Below are 23,997 nucleotides of genomic sequence, written 5' to 3'. Positions count from 1 at the left end.
TATGTCACCGTATAAATAAAATACAATTTACTTATTACCGGTTATTTATGTAGCGCACACATATCCCGCCCGCTTTACAGAGAAAGTTTGAGGAGGAATTTATTCTTTGCCGGTTTTCGTAGATTTAAAAAAAATATTTATCGTAATCATAGATGCTAGGGAGCTCATAACCAACCCCAACCAGTACTTTACAGGTGTATTTTTCCTCTTTTACATAGCCTTTTCATTATATTACTTACCTTTTTGGATATCCTCCCACAGTCTCCTCATCCATCCAAGTCTCAGTTACACCCACTGTATCATAATTCCCTTATTGAAATTATGAATCCAGATTAGTGGTGGAATTTCAGTACCGGACATGTGATCCCCATCGGAGATAAGATTAACCCCTTCCACCTCCACCTGCCATACTCCCCCTACTGGTGCTGCACCCCCCCCCCCGCATCTGGCACCCAGACTTTAAAAGTTCTACTACTTGTGGGAGTTAAACCATTGTTCTTATTCTTTTTATCACAGTGCATTGGGTCAATGTGTTTGATAGATGGCATGGCGGTTTACCCAGTTGTGCATTTGTACTGAATAGTTTCACCTCAGTTTCTTTATTCTTGGAAAGTTGCTTTGCACAGTCATGATGGACTCCTCCAGATCAGCGCAAAGAGCTGTTATCCAATTTCTTTGCGCAGAAGGCGAGCATGCTTTAGAAACTAATTGCAGGATGAAGGTGGTGTCCGGAGACCAGTGTCTCGCACGGTGCGCCATATTCCGGTGGTGTCAGCGCTATTAGGTGGGATCCGAAAGCATCAAGGACTTGCCACAGACAGGCGCACGCTGTTACCAACCCTGCCAGGATTTCATCTGTGGAGGATCTCATGCATGGCGGAGAAATCCACCATGCAACCGACCGCGCAAAACATCTTTCCAGAAATGAAGAAACTGAGGCAAAGCCGCTCACTACACATGTGTAACTGGGAAACACGACACACCATCTATCGGCAAACACATTAGCCACTGCGATTAGATACAATACTGCTACAGCAAAAGTCTCCTTTTCATTTGGGCACACCTTATATTAATTTACAATTTGATCATGAACAGTAGAACTTGGCAATATCAAATTATTTAAGACTTTATTCTTTTGAGTTTGTTTTGGCAGCTCTCAGAAATCAATGCACGTACCTATGTAATGCAAATGCAAACAAAAGAATAATAGTTCTCTTTAGGACATTGTTATTTCCATTTTGTCCCTTGGACCCAAGGGAACCAATAAACATTAGAGGTATTCTGGCTGTACTAAACTTGAGAGGAGTAATGATCCAGGAACCATTACATTCCTTGTGATCTTTAAAGGACCATGTCCCCAATTGTGTTAGACCCTATCTGTATGAAAGGTCAGAACACATTAGGATATATGGCAATAAATATATACATTAATAAGGGGACACAATAAAACTAAGAGCACTTAATCCCCATTCCCATTGCCGACTAATGTTTTCAAAACAACAACAGTGCAAAATAATTCTTGACCTTTAATATATGTTAATCCTTTTCTCTCCCAGGACACTTAATACTACTTCAGGATTCTAAATCAGTGCCACAAAGATGTCTTCTTCCCGATGTTTTTCATCCCAGTCCATGTAAATGAGCTGACCTTTTCTGTAGCTTGTGAGAGACAGTTTAACAACACGTTCAGTTAAATAGAATTTGAGACTTTGCTTATAAACAGTTTGGAGCATTCAATCCTCCGCAAGTTAAGCAACTCTGACATAGCACAGCGCCTTGCGATCCAATAAGCAATATAATGGTTTATTTATATCGTGTAGAGAACTAGCACTCGGCAGTCATTCCATGAACAGGAGAACATGGTGCCAAAGGCTTTTGAATGTGGTGTCGTTTTTGTATAGTTTGGACCACAAGAATCTGTCTAGTCAGGCCTGCAGTGCACTTGGGTCTAATTGTTTTACATGGATTTTCATTCAAAAAATATTCAAATGTTGCTTGGGTATTTATTGTGGCATTTATTTATTTCTCCCTATTCCAAGTACAGTAGATGCAGAGTTGGGGTCAGTTGTACGAAGCTTGAAAAGTGATAAAATGGAGAATGCTAAGCCACCAGCCAATAAGCTCCTAACTGTAATGGCACAGGATGAGTTTAAAAGGTAGGAACTCATTGGTTGGTGGTTTATCACTCTCCATTTTGTCACATTTCAAAACTTAGTAAAGGCATGTCCAGCCTGCGTCCCTCCAGCTGTTGTGAAACTACAAGTTCCATCATGCCTTGCCACAGTTTTGCTATTAGGGAATGCTAAAACTATGGCAAGGCATGCTGAGATGTGTAGTTTCACAACAGCTGGAGGACCGCACGTTGGACATGCCTGACTTAGTACATCTCGCCCTTAAAGTGATATCTACTTGAGGGGGTACATTTATTAAGCTGGGAGTTCTATTGAAGATGATCTTCTAGAAGATGCTAAATAAATAACAAGTATACTCTGATTGGTTGCTATGTGCAACATCCCATCTTTACTAGAACTCTTATTTTAGTATATTTACCCTTAACAATTAATAATGTACTACCTGTTGGCAATAATTTATACCTGGGGCAGAGGTGCAGGGACTGGGGATACGCACAAGTATACACTGGATTGGGGGAAGGGTATTTGCATGGGCGTATCTAGTGTGCTGGGCCTGCAGTGCTCAGGGGCCTCAGGACGCACATCCTTCACTCATAGACTGTACTTCCCTGTCTGTCAGCACTACAGAAAACTCAGTGAAGATGGTGTTTTCCTGAAGATCTGTGCAGTAGAACACCATCGTCCATGTTGACTGAGGAAATGCGCTGTAGTTTGACACAGTGTCACTTGGTGCATGCATCAGCGATAGGTAACGCCCTCATGCACGCTGATCACAGGCCCCAATCACTTTAATCTACCCCTGGGTAGCTGATTCAGTGACTATATTCAATTTCAATTTTAAGGACAATGGCATGATGGGTGATTCTTTTTTGAATTGTGCCTTCGTTGCCCATACCTTATCCGCAATGAAACAAGCTGCTATATATTTTGCAGTGGGTGGGAGACCATAATGGTTGGATTGACAGTATCACTTCCCCCTCTGCAGATCTCCTGGAGACTTCCCAGCAGGAGTATTCAGGTGTGCAGCATAGGGGGGTATTCACTCGGAAATAACAAGATTTGCCTACGCAATCCTGGCCATTTCTACCAGGTAACCATACGAGATTCGCAACTGCAGATTTGGTTCTTTGAAAATCCAAATCTGGTTTTGTGTAACATTTTTGAATTAGCGGCCGTTTTGGCTGAAAAAGAGCAGCCGCTGATTGGCTGAGAGAGAGAGCACTCTTGAGTCAATCACCCTATCTCTTGAATTATTTTTCAAATTCTGCCGTCGCTGTCCACAGTGTCCGCACTTCACTACTGACTGCCTGCCCTGCCTTGATGCTGCATCTGCAGCCCCTGTGCGCTTCACTCAGCCCAGACCCTGACACTGCCCTCGCATCTCCCCGGGAATTATTACATGGGATAAATCACATGCAATTTATCCCATGTAAAAAATTTCACATCAAGTGCCAAATCGTAGTGAGCTCTCCTGGGCAGCTGCCTGGGGAGCTCAGGGGAAATTAGGTCTGACTTGTCCTTAGGACAAGTCGGCCTAATGTATGGGGGTTCTTAAGTCAGTACATATGTTATTAGTTATTGCCTCTATCAAATACGTTATTTCTTATTTTCAGTAAATATCCAAGATTTTGGTTCCATTACATTGTTCTTTGATTAACTGTATAATACTCTTTGTTAGTTAGGAAACTTTCCCTGCAGGAGACCGGCTCGATCGAAGACCCTGATATTATCTTACTTGGCATGTGATGTTCAAATCAACATCAGATGTTAGAGACAAGATAAAGAGCTCTGATATGAGTGAGCAGCGTAATCTGACAGTGTGATCTCAGTGGGAAAGCTGGTAACTTGGCCTGAGATATATTGTGTTCGATAAGAACAGTACATCATATTCAAATGACCAAGGGATCCCTCTCCATAAAATAGCACTTGCACATGTACGGTCCATTGGCTGCTCATTTACATTTGCTCTCCCGGGTCCAAGCCTGATTATTTTAGCCTGTGTCCTAGCATCTGAGCAAGGACACATCACCCCTTGGCATTTGCTTAAATAATAAATGGCCCCATTAGACAATAGCACAATAGGAAAAAATAATACTGTTAAGAGCACCTGTAATAACTGCCATTAATCTATTGAATAACTACGAAATCCATACTAACTACGAATAAGACATACTGGACTTGAAATGTACTATGTCTTGTGTGCTGTGCATCAGTGAATACAGGTTCCATCTAATATAGGGATCAATTATCAAACGTATCTAGCTTTATCCACAATGTGCTGTATTCAGCTAAATGTATAGGAGATTAATTCTATTACTCTAAGTAAAGCGATAGTGATTAAAGATTGGTCAAGTCTATGTTTTTGTCATGTCGGTTGGTCATATAGTCCTAGGTATACATTAAGGGTGAAAGTTTGGCTAAGTGTGAGATTCTGTATCAACCTAAATCAATATGCGGATATAGATATAATATCTAAATATGGCACTGAAACTTCACTCAATTTTTGCTCACACCTTCATAGACTTCACGATAAATAAAGCAACTTCTGCCTGCCCACCTTCATTATATTAGTACACAAGATTCCAATGGAACCTTGTCAGTAATTGAATCTCCTTACAATGTTCCACTTAGTGCAACCCCATCCATTTGCCTTACAACAAGGTGTCCCAAGACACTTATTTCCATATGATAGGAAAGTATGGTTGCGTTGGTCTGAAATATGCTACATTCGTGCTAAAAATTCACCAGGATATGTTTTCCACCTGGTAAAACTGACACTTAAAATACAATGAGGGTCATTAAAAAAAAAAAAAAAACTTGGGAGGGCAAAACGAGATCTGCTAACAATTCTTTTTTGCCACAAATAATGGCAATACTGAATCTGAAATACATGCTAATAATTTCATATTATATTTTTCATTTTTGTTTGCTAAATGCAAGTTCCTAGATTTAAGTATAAGTTAAAGACTTTAAGTGTCAAAAGGGAATTGTCTGTCCAAAAGCAAAATATTTAAGTTGCTCATGAAAAATTGCACAAGCTTTATTCTCTACTGCTGGTGTCCTCAGGGGAGAGTCATATAAATGAGAGTGATACCTCCCTGTTGGTTTTAGCTGTTAGAAATTCTAAGCACGCTGAAATTGTACATAATTCTCTTCCAAAGGAAATAGCATTTCAGTAGTTTTTCCTCTGTGCCTCATTGAGTTATGGTGCTGCAAAATTATCCCTGTGAAATGACTCTACCAGATGGAAGGTTGCATTGTATATTTAGCTAATTAAGTTGTAGGGGACTGGAATAATATCCCCAAACATAATAACTATATCAGAAAGAAACTTGTACAATTAACTTCATTTTGAAACCAATTTATTTTTAAATACATTTCCTAACAGGTGTATTTCATAATTGAATTAACAAGACAAATAAACTGTTTGACTGGTAAAAAATTAAAATTAAATAAGTTAAATGAAACCTTTAATTTATATAAAAATCGTATTCCGTTGTGCTTTACAATTGGAAACAGTGATAAAGCAAACTGGGTAGTAACAAACTAACATTCAGGGTGAAATTTAATAGGATGAGAGATTCAGAAAGTGAAATCTCCAGGTATTTTTTTTTTTTTAGGCGGCAATCATTTACACTGCAAAATCAAAGTGGTTTTGCATTGTAAATTATTGCTCCTTTAAAAAAAAAAAACAACTACTTTATACATAAATTGTATCTTGCGTTTATATATCATAGTTTATTAAAAGGTATAAAATGCTTTGATATGATTAAAAATGTTAATTCCATTCAGACTGACAGCAATTCTTCAGTAATGCAAATGTGCAGCTTTACACTGCAAACAATCTGTCATATGGTTTTGAAATAGTCACATAACAATGATAATCGCTGATTGTTTTCTGTGGGTTACCATGGGGACCTTCACATTTGTATTTGGATAACAAATTACAGCCGCATCTCTCTTTTTTTATTCTCTTTACTTTTAAGGAAGTTTTAAGTCATACAATTACATACACAAGTCAGAGCTCATACACCAGTGACCCATCTCTTAATGGTCTTTGCAAGTACAGCCCTGTAGAATCTTGAACTAGCCGCATATATCGTTTCTAAAGACAAAGAGTTTGTTAAATCAGTAAAATAATGTTTTTTGTTATTTTTCTAACTTTATACATGTTCAACCATGTTTCAGTCTGTTCACAAATTTACTAATTGACTAATAATTACGCAGAATTATACATATACTTGCTGGCTTTAACATGTTTAAACTTTTTAATGTATTTTAATATCAAAGTTCCCGTAGTATTTACATCTCAAAGTGCTAAATATCTGAAGTAGTTTTTTCTGTATACAAGTTTCTGGTGATGTTTGAATTTGCAACTGGTTTGAAGTCTTTGAGCACCGGTTATTCCTTCCCTCTAAAGCTACTTTCAAATAGTTTATTATAGTTTATATAACCAAATGTCCCAAGCCATATCTACTTTAGAATGGACCCCAACTACTACGGTAGTGCTCATACGCACTGTGCATGTTATTGATAAAGCACACAATGGTCACTCAACAATGGTAAAGCGTGATTGTACACACCGTGCATCTAGCTTTCGGCAACTGCACATACAGTAGGACTGTGTAGAAAGAAGTGAGAATTTGTGGAGGAGCAACAGTTTACACAGTGAGCAGTAAGGAGCCAGAAAAAATGCTTGCCTCCTTTTGGGGAACAATGCATGATAATCATGATAGCAAGTACTCCATTTATTACCCTCTACAAAAGGTTGGTTTAGAACCATATCACCAAACATCAGAACTGTATTTAAGGATATAAATAACATCTTAAGTTACTTATCTATTCTAGAGTATGGGTAAAGAGTGGAGAAGTGGACCAGTGGAGAAATTGCCCTTAGGAACTAATCAGCTTCCACGTAGCATTGTATACCATCTATAAAGTGATCGGTAGAAGCTGATTGGTTGTTATGGGCAACATCTCCACTAGTCCACTTCTCCACTTTTTTCACTGCTTGATACAACAACCCCTATGTACCATAAAATAGCTGGCAGCTAATTTTCCCGAGACTATTGACAGCAATGTCACTCCCAGTAGGAGAGTGATGTGCAGGTGATTGTTGTCAATCTACTCTTCCATTCAGTGTTGTTGAACCTCTGACAGACACACAAGTTATAGGAGGATTCAAGTAGTGTATGTTAAAGTAATAGTTCATTATTATGGGGGCAGTACGGATGCTGTAATGGTTAGCATTACTACCTCACAGCGCTGAGGTCATGGGTTCGGTTCCCACCATGGCTCTAACTGTGCAGAGTTTGTATATCCTCCCCGTACTTGCGTGGGTTTACTCCGGGTACTCCCACAATCCAAAAATATACCGGTAGGCTAATTGGATCTCAACAAAATTAACCCTAGAATGTCTGTGTGTGTATACTGTATGTGGTAGGGATTATAGACTGTAAGCTCCACTGGGGCAGGGACTGATGTGAATGTTCAAATATTCTCTGTAAAGCGCTGCAGAATATGTATGCGCTATATAAGAAACTGTTAATAAATAATAAATAAATAATTAAAATTTTTATTGGATGATAAGAAGTTGTGGTTTTGTGCATTGAATCATAGTTAAGTGTATGGTTAGAACATGCCACATGCATTTTTATTAATGTTTGTTTTTTACTTTTTTCCGAGAATTATAGTAAATGTTAAGCATTTTGTTTGTGTGTTACAGACAGGTTTCTTCTGTTCAGCATAGAATGTGTCATTGTGCATTGTTACTCGTGTTTGCCATAACTGATTTTCAGGAGTGCTATCTCTGAAGTCTTGGTGCTCTTTGAAATTTGAAATTCTGGTTTATGTGTTTATCATACTGACAGCCGCCTGTAGTTTACATATGTGTGGTATGCATTACATAAATAAATCACTGTGGCTGCTAGCCTTTACTAACACACAAGGATTGTGGTTCTGTTCAGCTGGTGGGTCTTAGTAGGGGGCTTGGTGTTAATGGTATGTCAGAGGTCAAGTACAGTATATATACAGTAGTTCCGTAAAAACAATAACGTTGTAATTAGTATGATGTAGAGTTGCTTGTGTCTTGGGATAAAACTGATATCAGTGGGAAGATGTGATTGGCCCATATTGTAGTAAGGTAAGCCCATTTTGCTACACAGCCTTGTATTTCCAAAGCTGTGTGTCTATTTCCTTTGACTGCCTAATAACTGCTATTAATTTCAGGTTGGTCTCTACAAACTCAACCTGTTTATATTGAACATCTATATTTATGAGCAGTAGTGGGGTGCTTGTTTAGTTAGATTTTAAGAAAGAGAGCCCCCTGGGGTCATATTATCATGAAAACATTTTTTTTTTATTTGTTTGTCTTTGTCCAACAAAATGTTTAACAAATTGTTTAACTGTTTTATTGAGTATATTCATACATTATTTTATTTATAATTTTTCTGTGAAATGTTCCTTTAAGGAATTGCAATTAGCATCCGAAAGCCCATCATTAAAACTTGGTGGATCCCCACCCCCATAAAATCAGTTTAAACATATGATGACAGGGAGACATAAAAGTGGAAATTTGAGATGAGCGAAGGATTCTTTCAGTTTCAGCATGAGCCAGGCTATGCACAGTTACATACCGCAGGACCGAGAGATGTTTGTTCATGGACACCAGGAAATAATAAAGTGGACATTGTGACTGTCTATTCCAGTATGATGAGGAACATCTGGCGAGCGTGTCTCATGGTGTATTCACCACAGCTGTGCTTTAATCACTATTGACTCACATGTACCCAGTGACTATAAAAAGATTATGCATTTTAAGAGGCATTGATATATGAGGCTATCGCAATTACATTCCTTTGCATTGTTGGCTTTTTTAATCATGTTTATGAAAACACGTGCACATTCTCCACAGAACCGCCAACATTTCCCATTGCCAAATTGGGATATATTACAGGGTTTATTTAGTTTGCTGACTAAACATTACAAGTAAAAAGCATATCTATACCGTAGCTACAGTTACTAATGACAATAACCAAATAATAGTAATAATTGCCTCATGAATATTTACTTTATATTCATTTATATTCCTCTCTTCATTGCTGAACATGCAAGAAGCAGAGAACAGAGAATGAACATCTCATCGGACACAACCTAGAACAGGGGGTGATAAAGTAGTTTGTGTAAAATTTCTTCCAGTAGTTATGGTGTCAGCATTGTAAATGTAGTTAATGTGACGACATTCTCAGAGTGTGGACATGAGATTTACTTTCGGCTTCAGGGTTGGTTAGGTTTAGGCTTCAGGAGGTGGTTCGTTTTTGGGGGGAGGTTAGGGTGATCCAGAAGTGATAGTCACAGAGACCTAAATGTTGCTGCTGGAGAAACTGCAGCCACCAGGAAATGGTAAGTCAACATTGGGCCACCAGAAACAATATGTCAACCATAGAACATAGAACTGTTGACATTTCACACCACACCACTTCACCTTTATAGGAGGTTGGCTTCTTTTGTCCATACACCTTTGAAAGCAGTAAACAGGCAAAATGTAACAGCCTTTATCAAAAAACGGCAATGGTCTACAAGGCAAAACCTACCTGGTTTTGCCTGATAAGTGATTGCGACTATAAAAGAATGGACAGACTTGCAGGAGCCTGCAACTCACTGAAGCCTGCAACTCACTGAAGGCTATCACATTTTTCCCCATCATCAATATCCGTGCGCATCTGCGCCAGCCCTATCCTTGCTGCAAAACAGTCTGACATCCGCTGGACCTAGCCCACTTTTCAATCTAAATGGTCATAACAAGTTTTCAGCACACAGCTCACACGCGGGAGCCCAACTGCTGCCCAGTTACACTCAGCCACCAGTGGAAATACGCCTGATATACCACCAGCTCTATACTGCCCGCAGTTGCTCAAAATTCCACATGCATCAAACCTTCTATAAGTTTCTATACAGTTGCTATGGGCAGTTGAGACATTGCCATAGCAATCAATCAATTTATACAGTAACTATCAATTTCATGAACATTCTGTAAAATGAGAGCTAGAAGCTGATTTGTTGGTACTTGCGCCTGTCCTCTTTAGACAATTTAATACTACTGCCCCTTAATATGAACATGTAGGTCAGTACTACCGAGCTCCAGCTAGATAATGAGCAGCACACTCTACTGCTGATAACTTACAGTCTAGGCCAACCATGGCCAAACTACATGGTCAAACTACACATCCCAGCATGCTTTGCCATAGTTTTAGCATTCTCTAATAGCAAAACTGCAAGGCATGATGGAACTTGTAGTTTTACAACAGCTGGAGGGCCATAGTTTGGCCATGCCTGATCTAGGCAATGCCATACGCTTACAATTAAAAAAAAAAGAAATTCTAAAAGGTTTTTTTTAGCAGTGGGTAAATGGGTACAAATAGGTTATTTTAGTAAGTAATACATTGGTCATTGACCAATCTATTACTGATCTGTTCATATTCCATCTAAAATATCTGTGAGCCAAATAAATGTTACATTTTGTTTAAGAATTTATGACCAAAATAAAATACATTCTTCAAGTATTCATCCTATCTTCAAACAAGAGCTCTGTAGCTTCCTGCATCTCATATTACCTGTGTTTAGTTTAAACTCTACAAGAGGTCCTGTTTTCTGCCCCCAGCCCCGTTTCCTGTCTTTTTCATTAAGTCCTGATTTGTAGTTGGCACACATCTGATACAAAGGTAGTTGTTCTCCGTCCCCAGACCATCAGAAATGCTACATCATCTGTACATAACAGAACAGCTAGCTGTATGTTGTGCAACTTAAAAATACTTTTGTCTGATACCATAACGAAAAATAATAGCTGGGAATTGTACACTTTCTCTAAAAAAATAAAAATAAAATACAGGTATTTTTAAAAATTAAAGTAAGCTTGTTTCATATTTTACTAATTTAAGTATATTGAAAGTATCAATAGTTCATTGTATATTTTTACTTTTTTTTATTATTATTAATATAAAATAAATATCGATGATGTCCTGTGATACTGAGAACTTAATTGTGCTCCATAACTAATAATTGGAGAGGGATTCCCAGAGAGCCAACCATAGGCATAGGGAGATGTTTAGGGGTATCTGAATAGCCTGGGGGCATTTGGGTAGACTAGATATCTAACTAGCAATTGTAGCTCTATTAGAGTTGCTGATGCTAGATTGCACTGGCAATGTCCGGCATGCACACCAGACTTTTTAAAAAGTCGAATCTGCATTGTCGAAAACAGACACACTGGATTGTCGAATCTGCATCCTTTTTCGGCAATCCACGGTCATTCCGAACATCGAATGAAGATTGAGTTCCAACTGTCGAATTGACGTTGGAAACGGAAGATATTCCAACGGAAACATTCCAACAATCGGAATTAAGTTTGAATACTCCCCTAGTTACTATCTAGATCTGAGGGTCTGTGACCAGGGACTGATTAAAAGATCAATGTACCCTAGGCTTATATACATTGTAGCTCCCCTTGTAATGCTGCTAACATCCGTATATGGATGCTCAGGGACTCGCCAAGCATACTGTCCTTGTGCATGTAACAAAGGTTATACAACTGGCATGTAGATCTAATGCTTGTGGTGTGTGAAGGGGACTTTGGCTTTAGACTGTGCGGCTGGTGCTGAAGCACAATGTACATAAAGTAATGGTTCCATCAGTAAGTTACATTGGCAAAGCCATCTGGCAGTCACCTTAAGAACTTTATCCTACATGGTAGATTGGGATGGGCGGTAGCTACTGTAAGAAGCAAGGGAATATGTTTCAGTTCTACTAAAAACCGGCCATAATGTGACTACAAGCTGTATGCCATGTAATTAGGGAACAGCCGTTATGCTAGGAAATGATTACAACATCTGCAAATATTGTAGCCTTTTCCAGCATTACAGTAAAGGATCATAGTAAAAGCAGAGACATCTCTACGTATAAATATTTTAAGATGTAGAACTATAACAGTGTATCTGTTTCTTCTGATAATATTGAACATATTTTCACTATGCTTAAACTAATGGTGGATATATGTCAAATGTCAGCTTTATTTTGGTTGTAGCGTAAAGGCAATAAACTAGTATTATTATAGCCAGTGCATAAAACGTATATGTATTTAAAGAACTATTTTCTTGAATTCCTAGAAAAAATAACACCTCCGTTATGCACTATAAAGTTCCCGGTTATTTTCTAGCTGTACCCACTTTATATGTTCTTTTTATTTTATTTAAAAGGCATCTAGCTGATTGGTCGACAGGAATTAGGACCACAGTCAATAGGTCAACCACTATTGGTCAACAGGCAATAGGTGGGCACATGAAAAAGTTCAACAGGCTTTAGGTTTTCATTGACAAAACGGACAACACAAGCCAAAGGTCAACATGAAGGTCAAAATGAAATTGGTCGAATTGAGTTTTTCATGATTTTTTTCTTAAACTGACTCGATGCAAGTCGGTATAGAATTAGATTATAATAGTGTGCAGCGAGGCATCGTGCCCAAAGCATGGCTGGCGCAGCGTGCCATGCGAGGGGGTGCAGTACACTTACAGTGTTCTTGTTCTTGTCGGCAGATTTCGATATACAGTAGACACCCCCAAAAAAATTAGGAAAACTCATGTCGACCTTTTTCTGTGTTTTCCATTTTCATTTCGACCTTTTGCTTGTGTCAACCTTTTGTTTTTGTCGCCCTTAGGTGGGTTCTGTTCAGCGTGACCCGCTTGGCCGCAAGGAGGCTGTGTGGGGCCACAAACATAGGTGTGGCCACATCCTGCAGAACAGGATCGCCCATTGCCGACAGGATTTCTAGTGTTAGCCCTGAAATCCGGCTGTCCTGCCGCCCGGTCCTACTGCAGCATCATACCTCCCAACACGGCCCATGCCAGGAGGGACAAACTACTCTGCTCCTTGACTTTCCACTTAATGTATGATCACCATTACCTGTGTTGAACAGGTTCACTAATAAGAAAGTCCAGAAACAGAGCATTGTGTCCCTCCTGGAGAGGGGCATGTTGGGAGGTATGCAGCATACCGTCCAACATTCCTACATTCGCATGGGGACGCCCAGCGTTTTCCTGGGCGCACCCAACCATTTTCGGCTGCCCGCCTCCCACTACTCACCAAATGTCCCCGCCACATTGCCAATAGATGTTTTGCATAAACATCCATTCGCAGGCTTGCGTGCAGGCCCAATATCATTCAATGGTCTCTGAACATGGAGGCAAGTGAGGCAATTGATCTGCAGATATATCTACTAGTATGTACCCAGCTTGAAGCTTGTATAGTGCAACGGAATCTGCTGCGCTATGTAAGAAACTGTAAATAAAATAAATAAATCTGCCCAATCTGTTAGGTGGGAGCCAAAATCTGGTAACGTATGGTAGCAAAGGACAATCAGCCGTTTGCTCCCGAACACTGGAAATCAGACCAAAATGATTGTTGATATCAATATGTTAAATCAAACAGATTTAACCAATTTGTCTGACTGACCATGGTCCATATCTCCCAACATGACGCTCTCCAGGAGGGACACAATGCTCTGTTTCCGGATTTCCCTCTTAATTTAGGATTACCATCATCTGTTTTAAACAGGATAATTGATATGAAAGATGTCTCACCACAGGTGATGGTTTCTCCCTCCTTGAGAGTGTCATGTTAGGAAGTATGATGGTCTGTTTTGCAGTGTTTGGGAGCAAATGACTGATTATCATATGCTCCCATACATTCCCAGGTTTTTTTCCCAGCAGACAGATTGGACAAATAAATCTTTAAGTCCATACTTGCCTACCTGACCCTCTCCATGAGGGAGAAAATGTGTCACCACAGGTGATGGCAATTGTACATTACCAGGGAAGTCCAGGAACAGAGCATTTTCTCCCTCATGGAGAGGGTCAGGTAGGCAAGTATGCTTTAAGTGTGTACCCAGCCTATCTGCACATGTTACATCTGCCCCACCTTCAGTGCAGCATGGTTTTGCCCAGTTTCTTGGTTTACTGCCAAACATGAATCAGGCCCGGTGTGCAGGTGCAGGATAATCCAGATGGTACTGCTGTGCTGCACCTGACCAGGAGCATGTCTTCCAGCTCACATCCTGACATGTGTTATTCCTTATGCTAAAGTGTTCCCATGTTTTTTCAATGAAAACTTCTATCTCAGCCTTTCCTTCTTATTTGCTGCGTACATATCGGCTGAAATTAGTATCCCCTGCAGCAGCCCAAGATCAATTAGCTACAATGAAAACCTGCTGTTGCCAGAGACTTTATCCCTTGATGAATTTAAATAAATACATTTCTCAAATCCTCTGCACACGTCATCGGAGCTTGGTTTATTATTGTTATTAGCACAGCAGCATACAAATAAACATGCTTATAGATTGCAGAACTTAACGCTGGCAGTAACGGCTATGGCTATATTGTATATGACAGCTAGTGTATTTGGTTTATTATAATAATTATTAGCAATAATGACTACTGTTCTCTATTTTACTCCACAATCTTTATTTTAACTCTCCCTATTCACAAATTTCCTTATTCCTTATTAGTATCTTTAGTATCTTATATATATTAACAGGGCTATTTTTCAGCAGGCTCCAGCAGGAACTGAGGCCCTTATTCTAATTCACTCTTTCAGACAAAATATTTCTAAAGGTGCCCATAGACGGTCCGTTCCCGGACCGTCCGTTTTGTACTATGCGATGCGCGCTCCCGCGCATCACATAGTACGGTACAAAAAGTATGTGCTGCACATATTTTTGTACTAGCTAAACTTCGCATCGGATCGCATTGCATGCACACCGCATGCACTAGGCATGCGATCCGATGCGAAGCGTGCTAATTAAGACCCAAACGGATCCGTTTAACGGACCGTGTATGGGCCCCTTTAAGATGGACAAAACCATGTGCACTGCAGGTGAGGCAGGTGTTACTTGTGCATAGATAATTAGATTTGGGTGGGGTTTTACACCTGTTTCACCTGCAGTGCACATGGTTTTGTCCATCTAAGAAATATTTTGTCAGAAAGAGTGAACTAGTATAAGGGCCTCAGTTCCTGCTGGAGCCTGCACAAAAATAGCCCTGTATATTAATGCACCGTATATGTGTGTGTGTGTGTGTGTGTATACAGTTTATGTGTGTATATGGGTCTCAACACTGACTATAATAAAGTAACTCACCTTAATATACACTTAATCAAATAAACGATGGGGTTTTGAGTTGATTAATGCATTTAAGCTTGCAGCCCATCGCCATAGCTATTATCACAGAATATTATCTGTATTTATTATAGCATGTGGTCACAGGTCACTGCACCCCAACCTGTTAGCACCCCATTCGTAGGAACGTTGAGTGCGGTTGTAACCTGTATGTATATATTTGGGTTCATTTTTAACCCGATTGCATTGACAACATTCTAGAATTCATAGCCATATGATTCTGCTATCCCCAGTCAGCTGCCATTTTCAGGCACAACATAATAATGGAGACAGACTTCTGACACATTTTTCAGCCTATAAACATTAGGCCTATAGACTATGAGGTAAATTTAATCGAATGGGAGGGTACTTCCTCATCTTTGCAGCCACCGCTTATGCTACTGAACTTACGAAGGAATCTTTGCGCACCACCACCCTGGGTCCACGCCGCCAACTTGGGTCCACACCACCCTCCTGTGTCCACGCCACCATTATTACCTTTTGTGAAGTTGTGGCGAGCGGGCGATGATGCTATTCTAAAAAAGGCTAACGTAACTGGCATAGCGGTGGCCGCAAAGATGAGGAAGTACCAATGGGCGTTCTATCTATTATCTTCTAGAATGTGCTAAATAAGTAGTAGATTCTGTTTGGTTGCTATGGGCAACATCCTATCTTAAATAGAACTCCCATTTTAGTAAATAATCCCCTATTAGTAGCATACAATGTAAATCTCATCATTGCTGCACCAATCGCCAAGCGCGACTCCCGTGGCAATTGGCGCAATCTCATTGCCTTGGACATGTGTCTGAGTCGCTCCCGCAGCTTATAGAAACCCATTGAGAGGCAATGTCACAGGCGTGACGGCCCCTTCCGAAGAAGCCTGAATCAGGCTGTATGTCTTCTGTGTCTTGTATTTAGCGGATTGTGATAACTTTGCCGTGAATGACATTTGGAAAGGAATAATACCACTTTCATACTGAAGCGTTTTTGTTTTTTGCATTTTGTTTCTGAAAGAATTATTCAATATTCATGTTAATTGTAGTGAAAAACCTCAAAATATTCACGTTTCCTGTCTTTTAATTGCAGAATACAGATTGAGTGTTTTTATTCCCACATTCTCTGTTATGCAAGGTTACCTTCTCAGCAGGCAGGCATATTCCGAGACATGAACATATGAAAAATCTTACTGCTGATGTGATTGAAATGCAAAGTACGAGTGAAAAGTGCATGATAAAAATAGGAAGGCAATCAGTGCCACCAGGCATGAAATACATTGACATAGAGCTTCGGAATATCTCTGGTGAATACTGAACAGCTTTCCCTACAAGCCAAGGGACCTCCAGTCACATTAGTCTGTCATTAGTGGGAAACGGATCTTTGCAAAAGTGCAAGGAGAACCTTCATTACTCTTTAAGTCATGTTTACAAATACAAATGTACTGTAAGTGTTTCTAGAAGAACTTTGGAGCAGGATGAGGCCTTTTGGAACACCAGGCACTTTCTAATGAATGAGAATGTGGCAAGTACAGTTTAATGCAAAAAAATGCTAAACCTTGCACTTGTTTCTCAAAAACCCAAAGGCTAAAATATACTGTAGTATCAAGGGCGCTATAACGGAAACTAATGAGAGGAGGAAAGGGAACTTTTCAAGTGATTTAAAGGCAGGGAAACAATATAGCAAAGCAATGAGAGAGGCAAGTCAAGTTAGGAATTGTCCAACTGTACAATAATCCACTGAAACAAACCTAGAGAAATTGAGGCATTGTTATTTGCTTTTGTCCGTATCACCATGGCCACCATTAAGAGGGGGGGCAGGTACTCACTACCCCCTCTGCACTCACTACCCCCTCCCTCCCAGGCAGCAGCAGTACAGCACATGCTGCAGTGTGCTGGAGTGAATTGCCCTTGCTCCACCACGGCTGCACCAATAACTTTTTAAACTTATTTTCCCCCCAAGGGGCGTGGCCAAGTCTCCAGTAATTAGGCCACGCCCCCAAATATTGCCTAGTGCCCGGCAGATTTCTCAGCTGCACTGCATATCACTAACCACTTCTTCTGCTCTGTCTTATTGTGATGTACTGTACACTGTACAGGTGTGCAGCCACTGCAGGCCCAGAGGTGTATTAACACTAATAACCTTCAGGACAAACAAAAGATACATTTAATAAGTTAAGAAAAAAAATGAATAAAAAAGTAGAACGTCTCTTATGCTAATTTCTTGATTTTGTTTCACCAAGGTCCGATGATGATCATATCAACATGTGAAAATAAAGGAATTCATACAAGTAATCCATAGCAACAATTTTTGTAGGAGAGATTTCAAGGGCTTTTAAAACAAACCTCATTTGTAGTTAAATCTGTGTGTGAAGTTGGTCAATGTCTTTCCAGGAAAGGAGGTTTATTTCATTAATCATGAAATAAAACAATATAAAGATTTACAAATAAGCATTTCCTTTTGATACAAAACCGATTTATTGATAGACAATGAACGCAATAAAATTATATCCAGAAAACTTATATAACTCTAATGGAACCACACTTATGGATTGTGAGGCTTATGGGTATTCTAAGTTGGGAGGCTTCTGATCCTCCTGTCTGTACTGTCACAAATGCAGGTAGATGGTTCTTGCCTTTTTGAGATGTACAGACAAATCTGGTCCAAAATGTTTCCAGCTGTTAAAACTTTTCTTCAAGGCAGATGCAGAGGTGTTTAAGCACCTGATAGGAGCCATGTGCAGCACTACCACTGCTGACGGCCATCTTTAAGGTGCTTACGGTATTTTATAAAAACCGCACATGCTCAGAATTCTGCAAAGGTTCTGGCACAGAAAGATCACTGGATAAATGGCCACAGCAATAACCCTAAATATGTTTAATTGATGGATAGCTGCTTTTCTGTAGGTCTGAACAGTATTTAAGTCTGTAATAGTAAGAAGCCCATTTTACAGTTTTTCTTTAATTTGTTGTATTATTGTGATTTCAGCTTCAGAACCTAACCTGAAGGTACGGTCTCGTTTAAAACAAAAGGTAGCGGAGAGGAGAAGCAGCCCTTTACTCAGAAGAAAAGATGGAAATGTTATAAGTTCCTACAAGAAGAGAATATTTGAGGTGGCAGGTACGCGTAGCAAGAGAAAAAAAAAATATATATATATATATATATATATATATATGACATTTATTTGCTAATTTATATATATATATATATATATATATATATATATATATATATATAGCAAAACTAGTCACAACCAGCGCTATTAAACAATGTCCAGAATAAGACACGAGTTTTTACCACAGAGTCAGTATAGCACCAAAGTCCAAAGTATATTGCAGCAGCTTCCCCTCTGATAAGCAAGAAAACCACCTGGATCCATGGAGGCAACAATCTAGGTAGAAGGAGACAGGAGGGAGCGCTTCATAGTGCATTAAAAGCATTTTTTTTTTAAATAAAACATATCAGGACCAGCAATATAGCGACTGCTCGTACCATAAAAATAAACACTGTGGGCTGGCTACAACAAGGCTTTTAAATCAAGACACCAGGCAAAAACAGCAATCACCAGATCAGAAACTCCTACCACCGTTCCTAAAGCCGTGCAGGCGCTGGGTTGCGCCACTACGTCCTGAAGGCTGGTGTCGGAGCCACTGCTGGATGAGGAGGACAAAACCCCGAGTGTCGCACACTTCGACATGTTTCGTCCGTAGACTTCGTCACAATACAGACTGCTCGGTATTACTAAGTAGCGGCTATCCACCAATGAGAAGTTTGCTCGGTGAGATGCCTTGCAGACCAACTTTATATAATATATATTATAGATATATATATATATATTATATAAAGAGGCCTATTTTGAATTGGTAGCGAAACCATAGAAAGATCTTCAAGTAAACCCAGCAGGTCATATTTTCTGGAATTCTTCAATCATGCACAGGGTAGATGATCTATTTACTCATCAGTATTTATCCCACCTTTTTCCACATACAGAAATCTTGAAAACATGACATGTTGGAGGTACTTGAGGATTGGAGTTAAAAACCAATGCTATAGAACACTGCAGGTGCACTGTACTTTCATTTTGAATGACTGACTTTGCAATAATACAATTTTTCTAAATGTTCTTGGTAAAGTTAAAGTGGGTGACTGAGGGAGCTGAAAAGCTATGTTGTATCACCTCTCGTACATGTGTATATTTTTTATATTCCATAACTTCTGGTCATGTGTGGTAAGTAAGGATGTTTTATTGATATGTTGACCTAGATAGAAGCAAAACAGTGGCAGGCTTACACTAGATTGATAGCATGTTATAATGACCTTTGGAAATCTACTGTGTTGTTCTTTGGGTGACTAGAGTACACTCCATATGTCCTGTCTTGTAAAAATAAATAGTTGTGACACCTTTATTTTTTATTGGGACACCCATGATGATGTTTCTTAGTAGGACAATGCTTAATTGATGCTTGGTTGGGCCTGTCTCATTTACCTCTGCCTCCATTCTATGTGGACCTCATCCCTCCACCAACTACTTTATTTGCTTCATATTCACCTCATAGATTTAAGTGCCTCATCTTCACAAAAAAAGTTTTTTTTTCTCCATACTTTTCCAGCCTCATGTGTGTTCACACTCCGTTCCTCCCTGTCTGTTTATACAATGATTACCACCTCACCGCAAGATCACCGCCTCTTACTCCCACATCCAAGATACTTCCGTGCTACTCCACTGCTTGTCTCCGGAGCCAGGCTCAAGTTGTATTGTTACTGTATGATGTGATCCTCAGCCTCTGATCTGCTACTCCAGCAGTTCCCCCACTCTGGGGTGCCGATACTGAGGGCAGGTCCAAATTACTTAATCCCGGACCTCTGTAGGGGCTTGGGTGTGCAAGGGAGGTCTAACTATGCCCCCCCTCCCCCTATGCTGTGCTATGCCTTCATACATACATGGCACCATAATAATGTATATACTGAAGTAGTAGCCACACACACCCCCCCCCCAGTACTTTGGCTCACCTAAACCTTGTCTGACCATTGCTTATAATAAAAAATGATATGCATTTGCCTTTGGAAGACTACAGAGAATAGGCCATGAGATATATAAACACTGTACAAAAAGGCTGCTGGATGCAGCTTAGCCGGAAAGACTTTTAGGCTAGAAGAATAATAATAACACCTTATCACAGGGGTGTCAAACTCAAATTCATCGGGGGCCGCATCAGCAGTTTGGTCACCCTCAAAGGGCCGGTTGTATCTGTAGGTCCCCCTGTATAATTATAATGCCATGACACCACAGACTGCTCCCCCTGTATAATATAAAATGAATGCCATGACACCACAGGCTGCTCCCCCTGTATAATAATAATGCCATGACACCACAGACTGCTCCCCCTGTATAATATAATAAAAGTAATGCCACGACACATAAATGATTATACAGGAGGAGCAGCCTGTGGTGTCATGGCATTATTATTATTATTATTATACACGGGGACACCTCAGGAAACAGCAGATATATATTTTTTTATTGTGAGTGTGAGCCCCTCGCATCCTCATCCTCACTTACTGTTTCTCCGTCTGTCCTGCAGCTGCTGCGGCTTCCAGCTTTTCTTCACTGCTTGCTGCGGCCACACTGTCCCCGACTCCCGGTCCAGCTTCCCTGCCTGCTCCTACTTTTCTACAGACGCATGAGCGGGCGACGTCATCGTCATGACGTCCCCACCCAGTGTCTGTCACTGCCGGGCATCAGAGGGAACAGGCGGCCGGGCCCTCCTCCACGTAGCCGTGGAGGCCGGCGGCCATGTTTGTGTAGCCACATACATATGTGCCTACAGGAACATGGCCGCCGACAGTGGAGGAACAGGTAAGGCGGCCACGGTGGGGTGGGTGAGAGGAGGTGGCCTAGGCAGGAGCTGGGACACACTGCCCTGCGTGCTATCTCCTTGCGCGGGCCACATGACGAGGTCTGGCGGGCCGGATTTGGCCCGCGGGCCTTGTGTTTGACACCAGTGCCTTATCACATAGCAATATGAAGACCCGAGCACAGTGCTCAGAGATTCCTATTGGTTTCTTGCTCATCCCTATATTCTGCAGTGTTATGGGAATGGTTGGCAAACAATCACTAAAAATGGCTTAAATAATTGATAAAGACAGGCACACGCTGTACAATTATTCAGGCCGATCAGCCAATCATTTGTTTGATCCGTCTATCCATTTTTTGGATCTGCAGAATTGATCTGCTAGTGTGTACCCAGCAATACAAATATGGACTTGATTCATGTTGTGTTAGAAACATTTTTAAATTAATTTAGGGGAACTGGATTGGAAAAGAGGAGATAGTGGAAGATAAAGCTGTTGGTATTTCGGACGAGATGTTTGTTGGAGGAAGAATGGGGGATGTAGGAATTAGCAGGTCACCCAGTCAGGGAGCTCATTATTGAAGTGTTTAAAAGTTAAGGAAGAGAGGTGAATGTAAGGCTACCGTATATGAATGAAACCCTAGACCTATTGGTTTCTTTCTATCTGGGACACTACTATTATATGGCAGCAGTGTCACACAAACCTCCCAGTAGTAATGAAATTAATTAAGCATGAAACTACTGATTTTTTTGTTTTGTTCAACTGTCTGGCCACCATATGGATGCACAACACTATGCACCAGTCTGGCTACACACCGAGTGCCGCTGCCGGATGGAAGGTGTCGCTATATCTTTATTAACACTTTGCTTTTTAGATTCGTTCTTAGGTATGTTTACATTGGCTGTTCCTGTGCATACATATGTGTCTTCATACCCTAAGGCTTCTGTTATGCTGTCCCAGGTGGCTTAGGTGCTCCAAGCATCGTCGTTCTTCAGAGCCTATTCATACAAATAAAGCACACAACTGTGGTGTATGCCATTTGTACATCTATGTACGAAGGGCTCCGATGCAGCGGTCGCAGCTCTCTCTCACAATAAATTTCATTGGGCTTAATCTGCGACTCTATGGGGGAAATTTACTAAAGGAAATTTGTAAAAAATAGGTGTATTTGTATCCAGAAATACACTTATTTTTGACATTTACTATCCCGAAAATATGGCAATTCGTACCCGTATTGATGTGCTATCAATACCGATACGAATTGCCGTATTTTCGGGATAGTAAATGTCAAAAATAAGTGTATTTCTGGATACAAATACACCTATTTTTTACAAATTTCCTTTAGTAAATTTCCCCCTATATGTCTTTGAAACTGTGAGGTGAAAGTCGCAACCCATCGTCTCCAGAACACTATTGGGTGTGTTTTGCTGTGTCTGTGATGCAACATTTAGAAACAGACTGCACACAACCGCTCTCTGAGCGGCTCAGTTAGTTAAGTGTTGTGCACCATATGACATGTTGAGGCTAGGTGTAATAATACACATCTGTGTCATACCATGAGCCGCACTTAGTGGCTGCTGTTAGGCATGTTGGACTTTTTGTTTTACTAGAAAAAATACATAGTTCTTGCCACAATTCTTCAAGCAGTAGAAAATGTATATTGTCATATAACATAAAACACAAGAGCCATATATCAGCACCAGCATAATCCATTGCACTTTATAATTGGATTGGATTTGTGCCACACACAATACTACCGAAATGCCACAGTCCACGAACAGAAGTGCAGTGTCAGTATCCCGCGTTAGGGGGGTATTCAGTCCCGGGTCACGACTGTCGGGAGGTCCCAACAGTCGTGAATCTGGCCCATTCTCGGCCCACTTGACTGATATATTCAGCAGGCGGGATTCAATGTCCTGCCTACTGAACAACAAAAAGGGTGTGTGTCCGCGAGAAACGGACGTGGATCATCAAGATATCTGATCTCGACAATACACAGCCATACTCGGCAAAATGGGTCCATTCTGCTGAGATGCCTGTTCAATGCCGTCGGGAAAGACAGCATTGAATAGGCACCTGCCGCTACTTCCCCCTCCGGAAATAGTGGTGGGGGATTGAAAACCTCCCTTTTTTTGGGGTACCAATGTCTGCAGCAGCCCCTCCCCCAGCGCTGTGTGCGATTGACACTGTTATCAGCCCCTTCCCCATGAATACTGTCTTGTGTGTGACTCAGAGACTGGCCTATAAGTTGTATCAGTACATACAGCAAGACCTGCAGCCTAAACGGGAGTACAGTATATTCAACAAGCCTTGCCCACAGTAATAACATCCTCCCAATATCAATCTGCTGCAAGTCCCATTTCACAGGATTATCTATTGTTAATTGCCTACAGTACCAGCTCTGAATTGAAATTGAAAAGTTGTCCTTCCCTTTTCAGGACTTCCACCCTAAAAGTCCTTATCACCCATATCAGCATGACAGCTTGTTATATAATAAAGCATAAGGAAGAACTCTTTTGCATTGTGTTATGAATAGTTACTGTGATAGCGCTGTATGCTTTCCATAGGTGTATAAGTTCTACTCATTCATTATGGCTGTTTTCAATGATTCTAGAGTCTTCAGTCAGTAGCTGCTCTCCGGTATCAGGACCCAGCTCCCCGAGTAATGGCCCAGTTAGCGTGGGAGTGGACAGTGAAAATTCTATATTGCCATCCAGCTCTCTTCCTGAGGTAAGAGCAAAGTGTGGTCATTTACGTGTAAGATCGTGGTTCTCTTTGTGGTTGCAGCATTACCTATCTTATTCTTTGTCTACAAAG

General features: G+C 40.5%; 1 protein-coding gene across 8 annotated transcripts in view; it reads left to right on the top strand.

Moving 5' to 3' along the window:
* The window catches only part of HDAC9 (histone deacetylase 9), a 468,252-nt gene that overhangs the window by 412,556 nt on the left and 31,699 nt on the right, over positions 1 to 23,997 (top strand). For all 8 annotated transcript variants that reach the window (XM_083189144.1, XM_083189143.1, XM_083189142.1 and 5 more), the window contains 2 exons: positions 18,316 to 18,447; positions 23,795 to 23,910. In XM_083189144.1, the coding sequence (XP_083045270.1) occupies positions 18,316 to 18,447; positions 23,795 to 23,910 (248 nt within the window). The remainder of the gene's footprint in view (positions 1 to 18,315; positions 18,448 to 23,794; positions 23,911 to 23,997) is intronic.

This window comes from Crinia signifera, chromosome 5 (assembly GCF_055691185.1).
Source record: "Crinia signifera chromosome 5, ASM5569118v1, whole genome shotgun sequence".
NCBI classification, from domain to species: Eukaryota; Metazoa; Chordata; class Amphibia; order Anura; family Myobatrachidae; genus Crinia; species Crinia signifera.
This window is presented reverse-complemented; position numbering and strand designations above follow the sequence as displayed.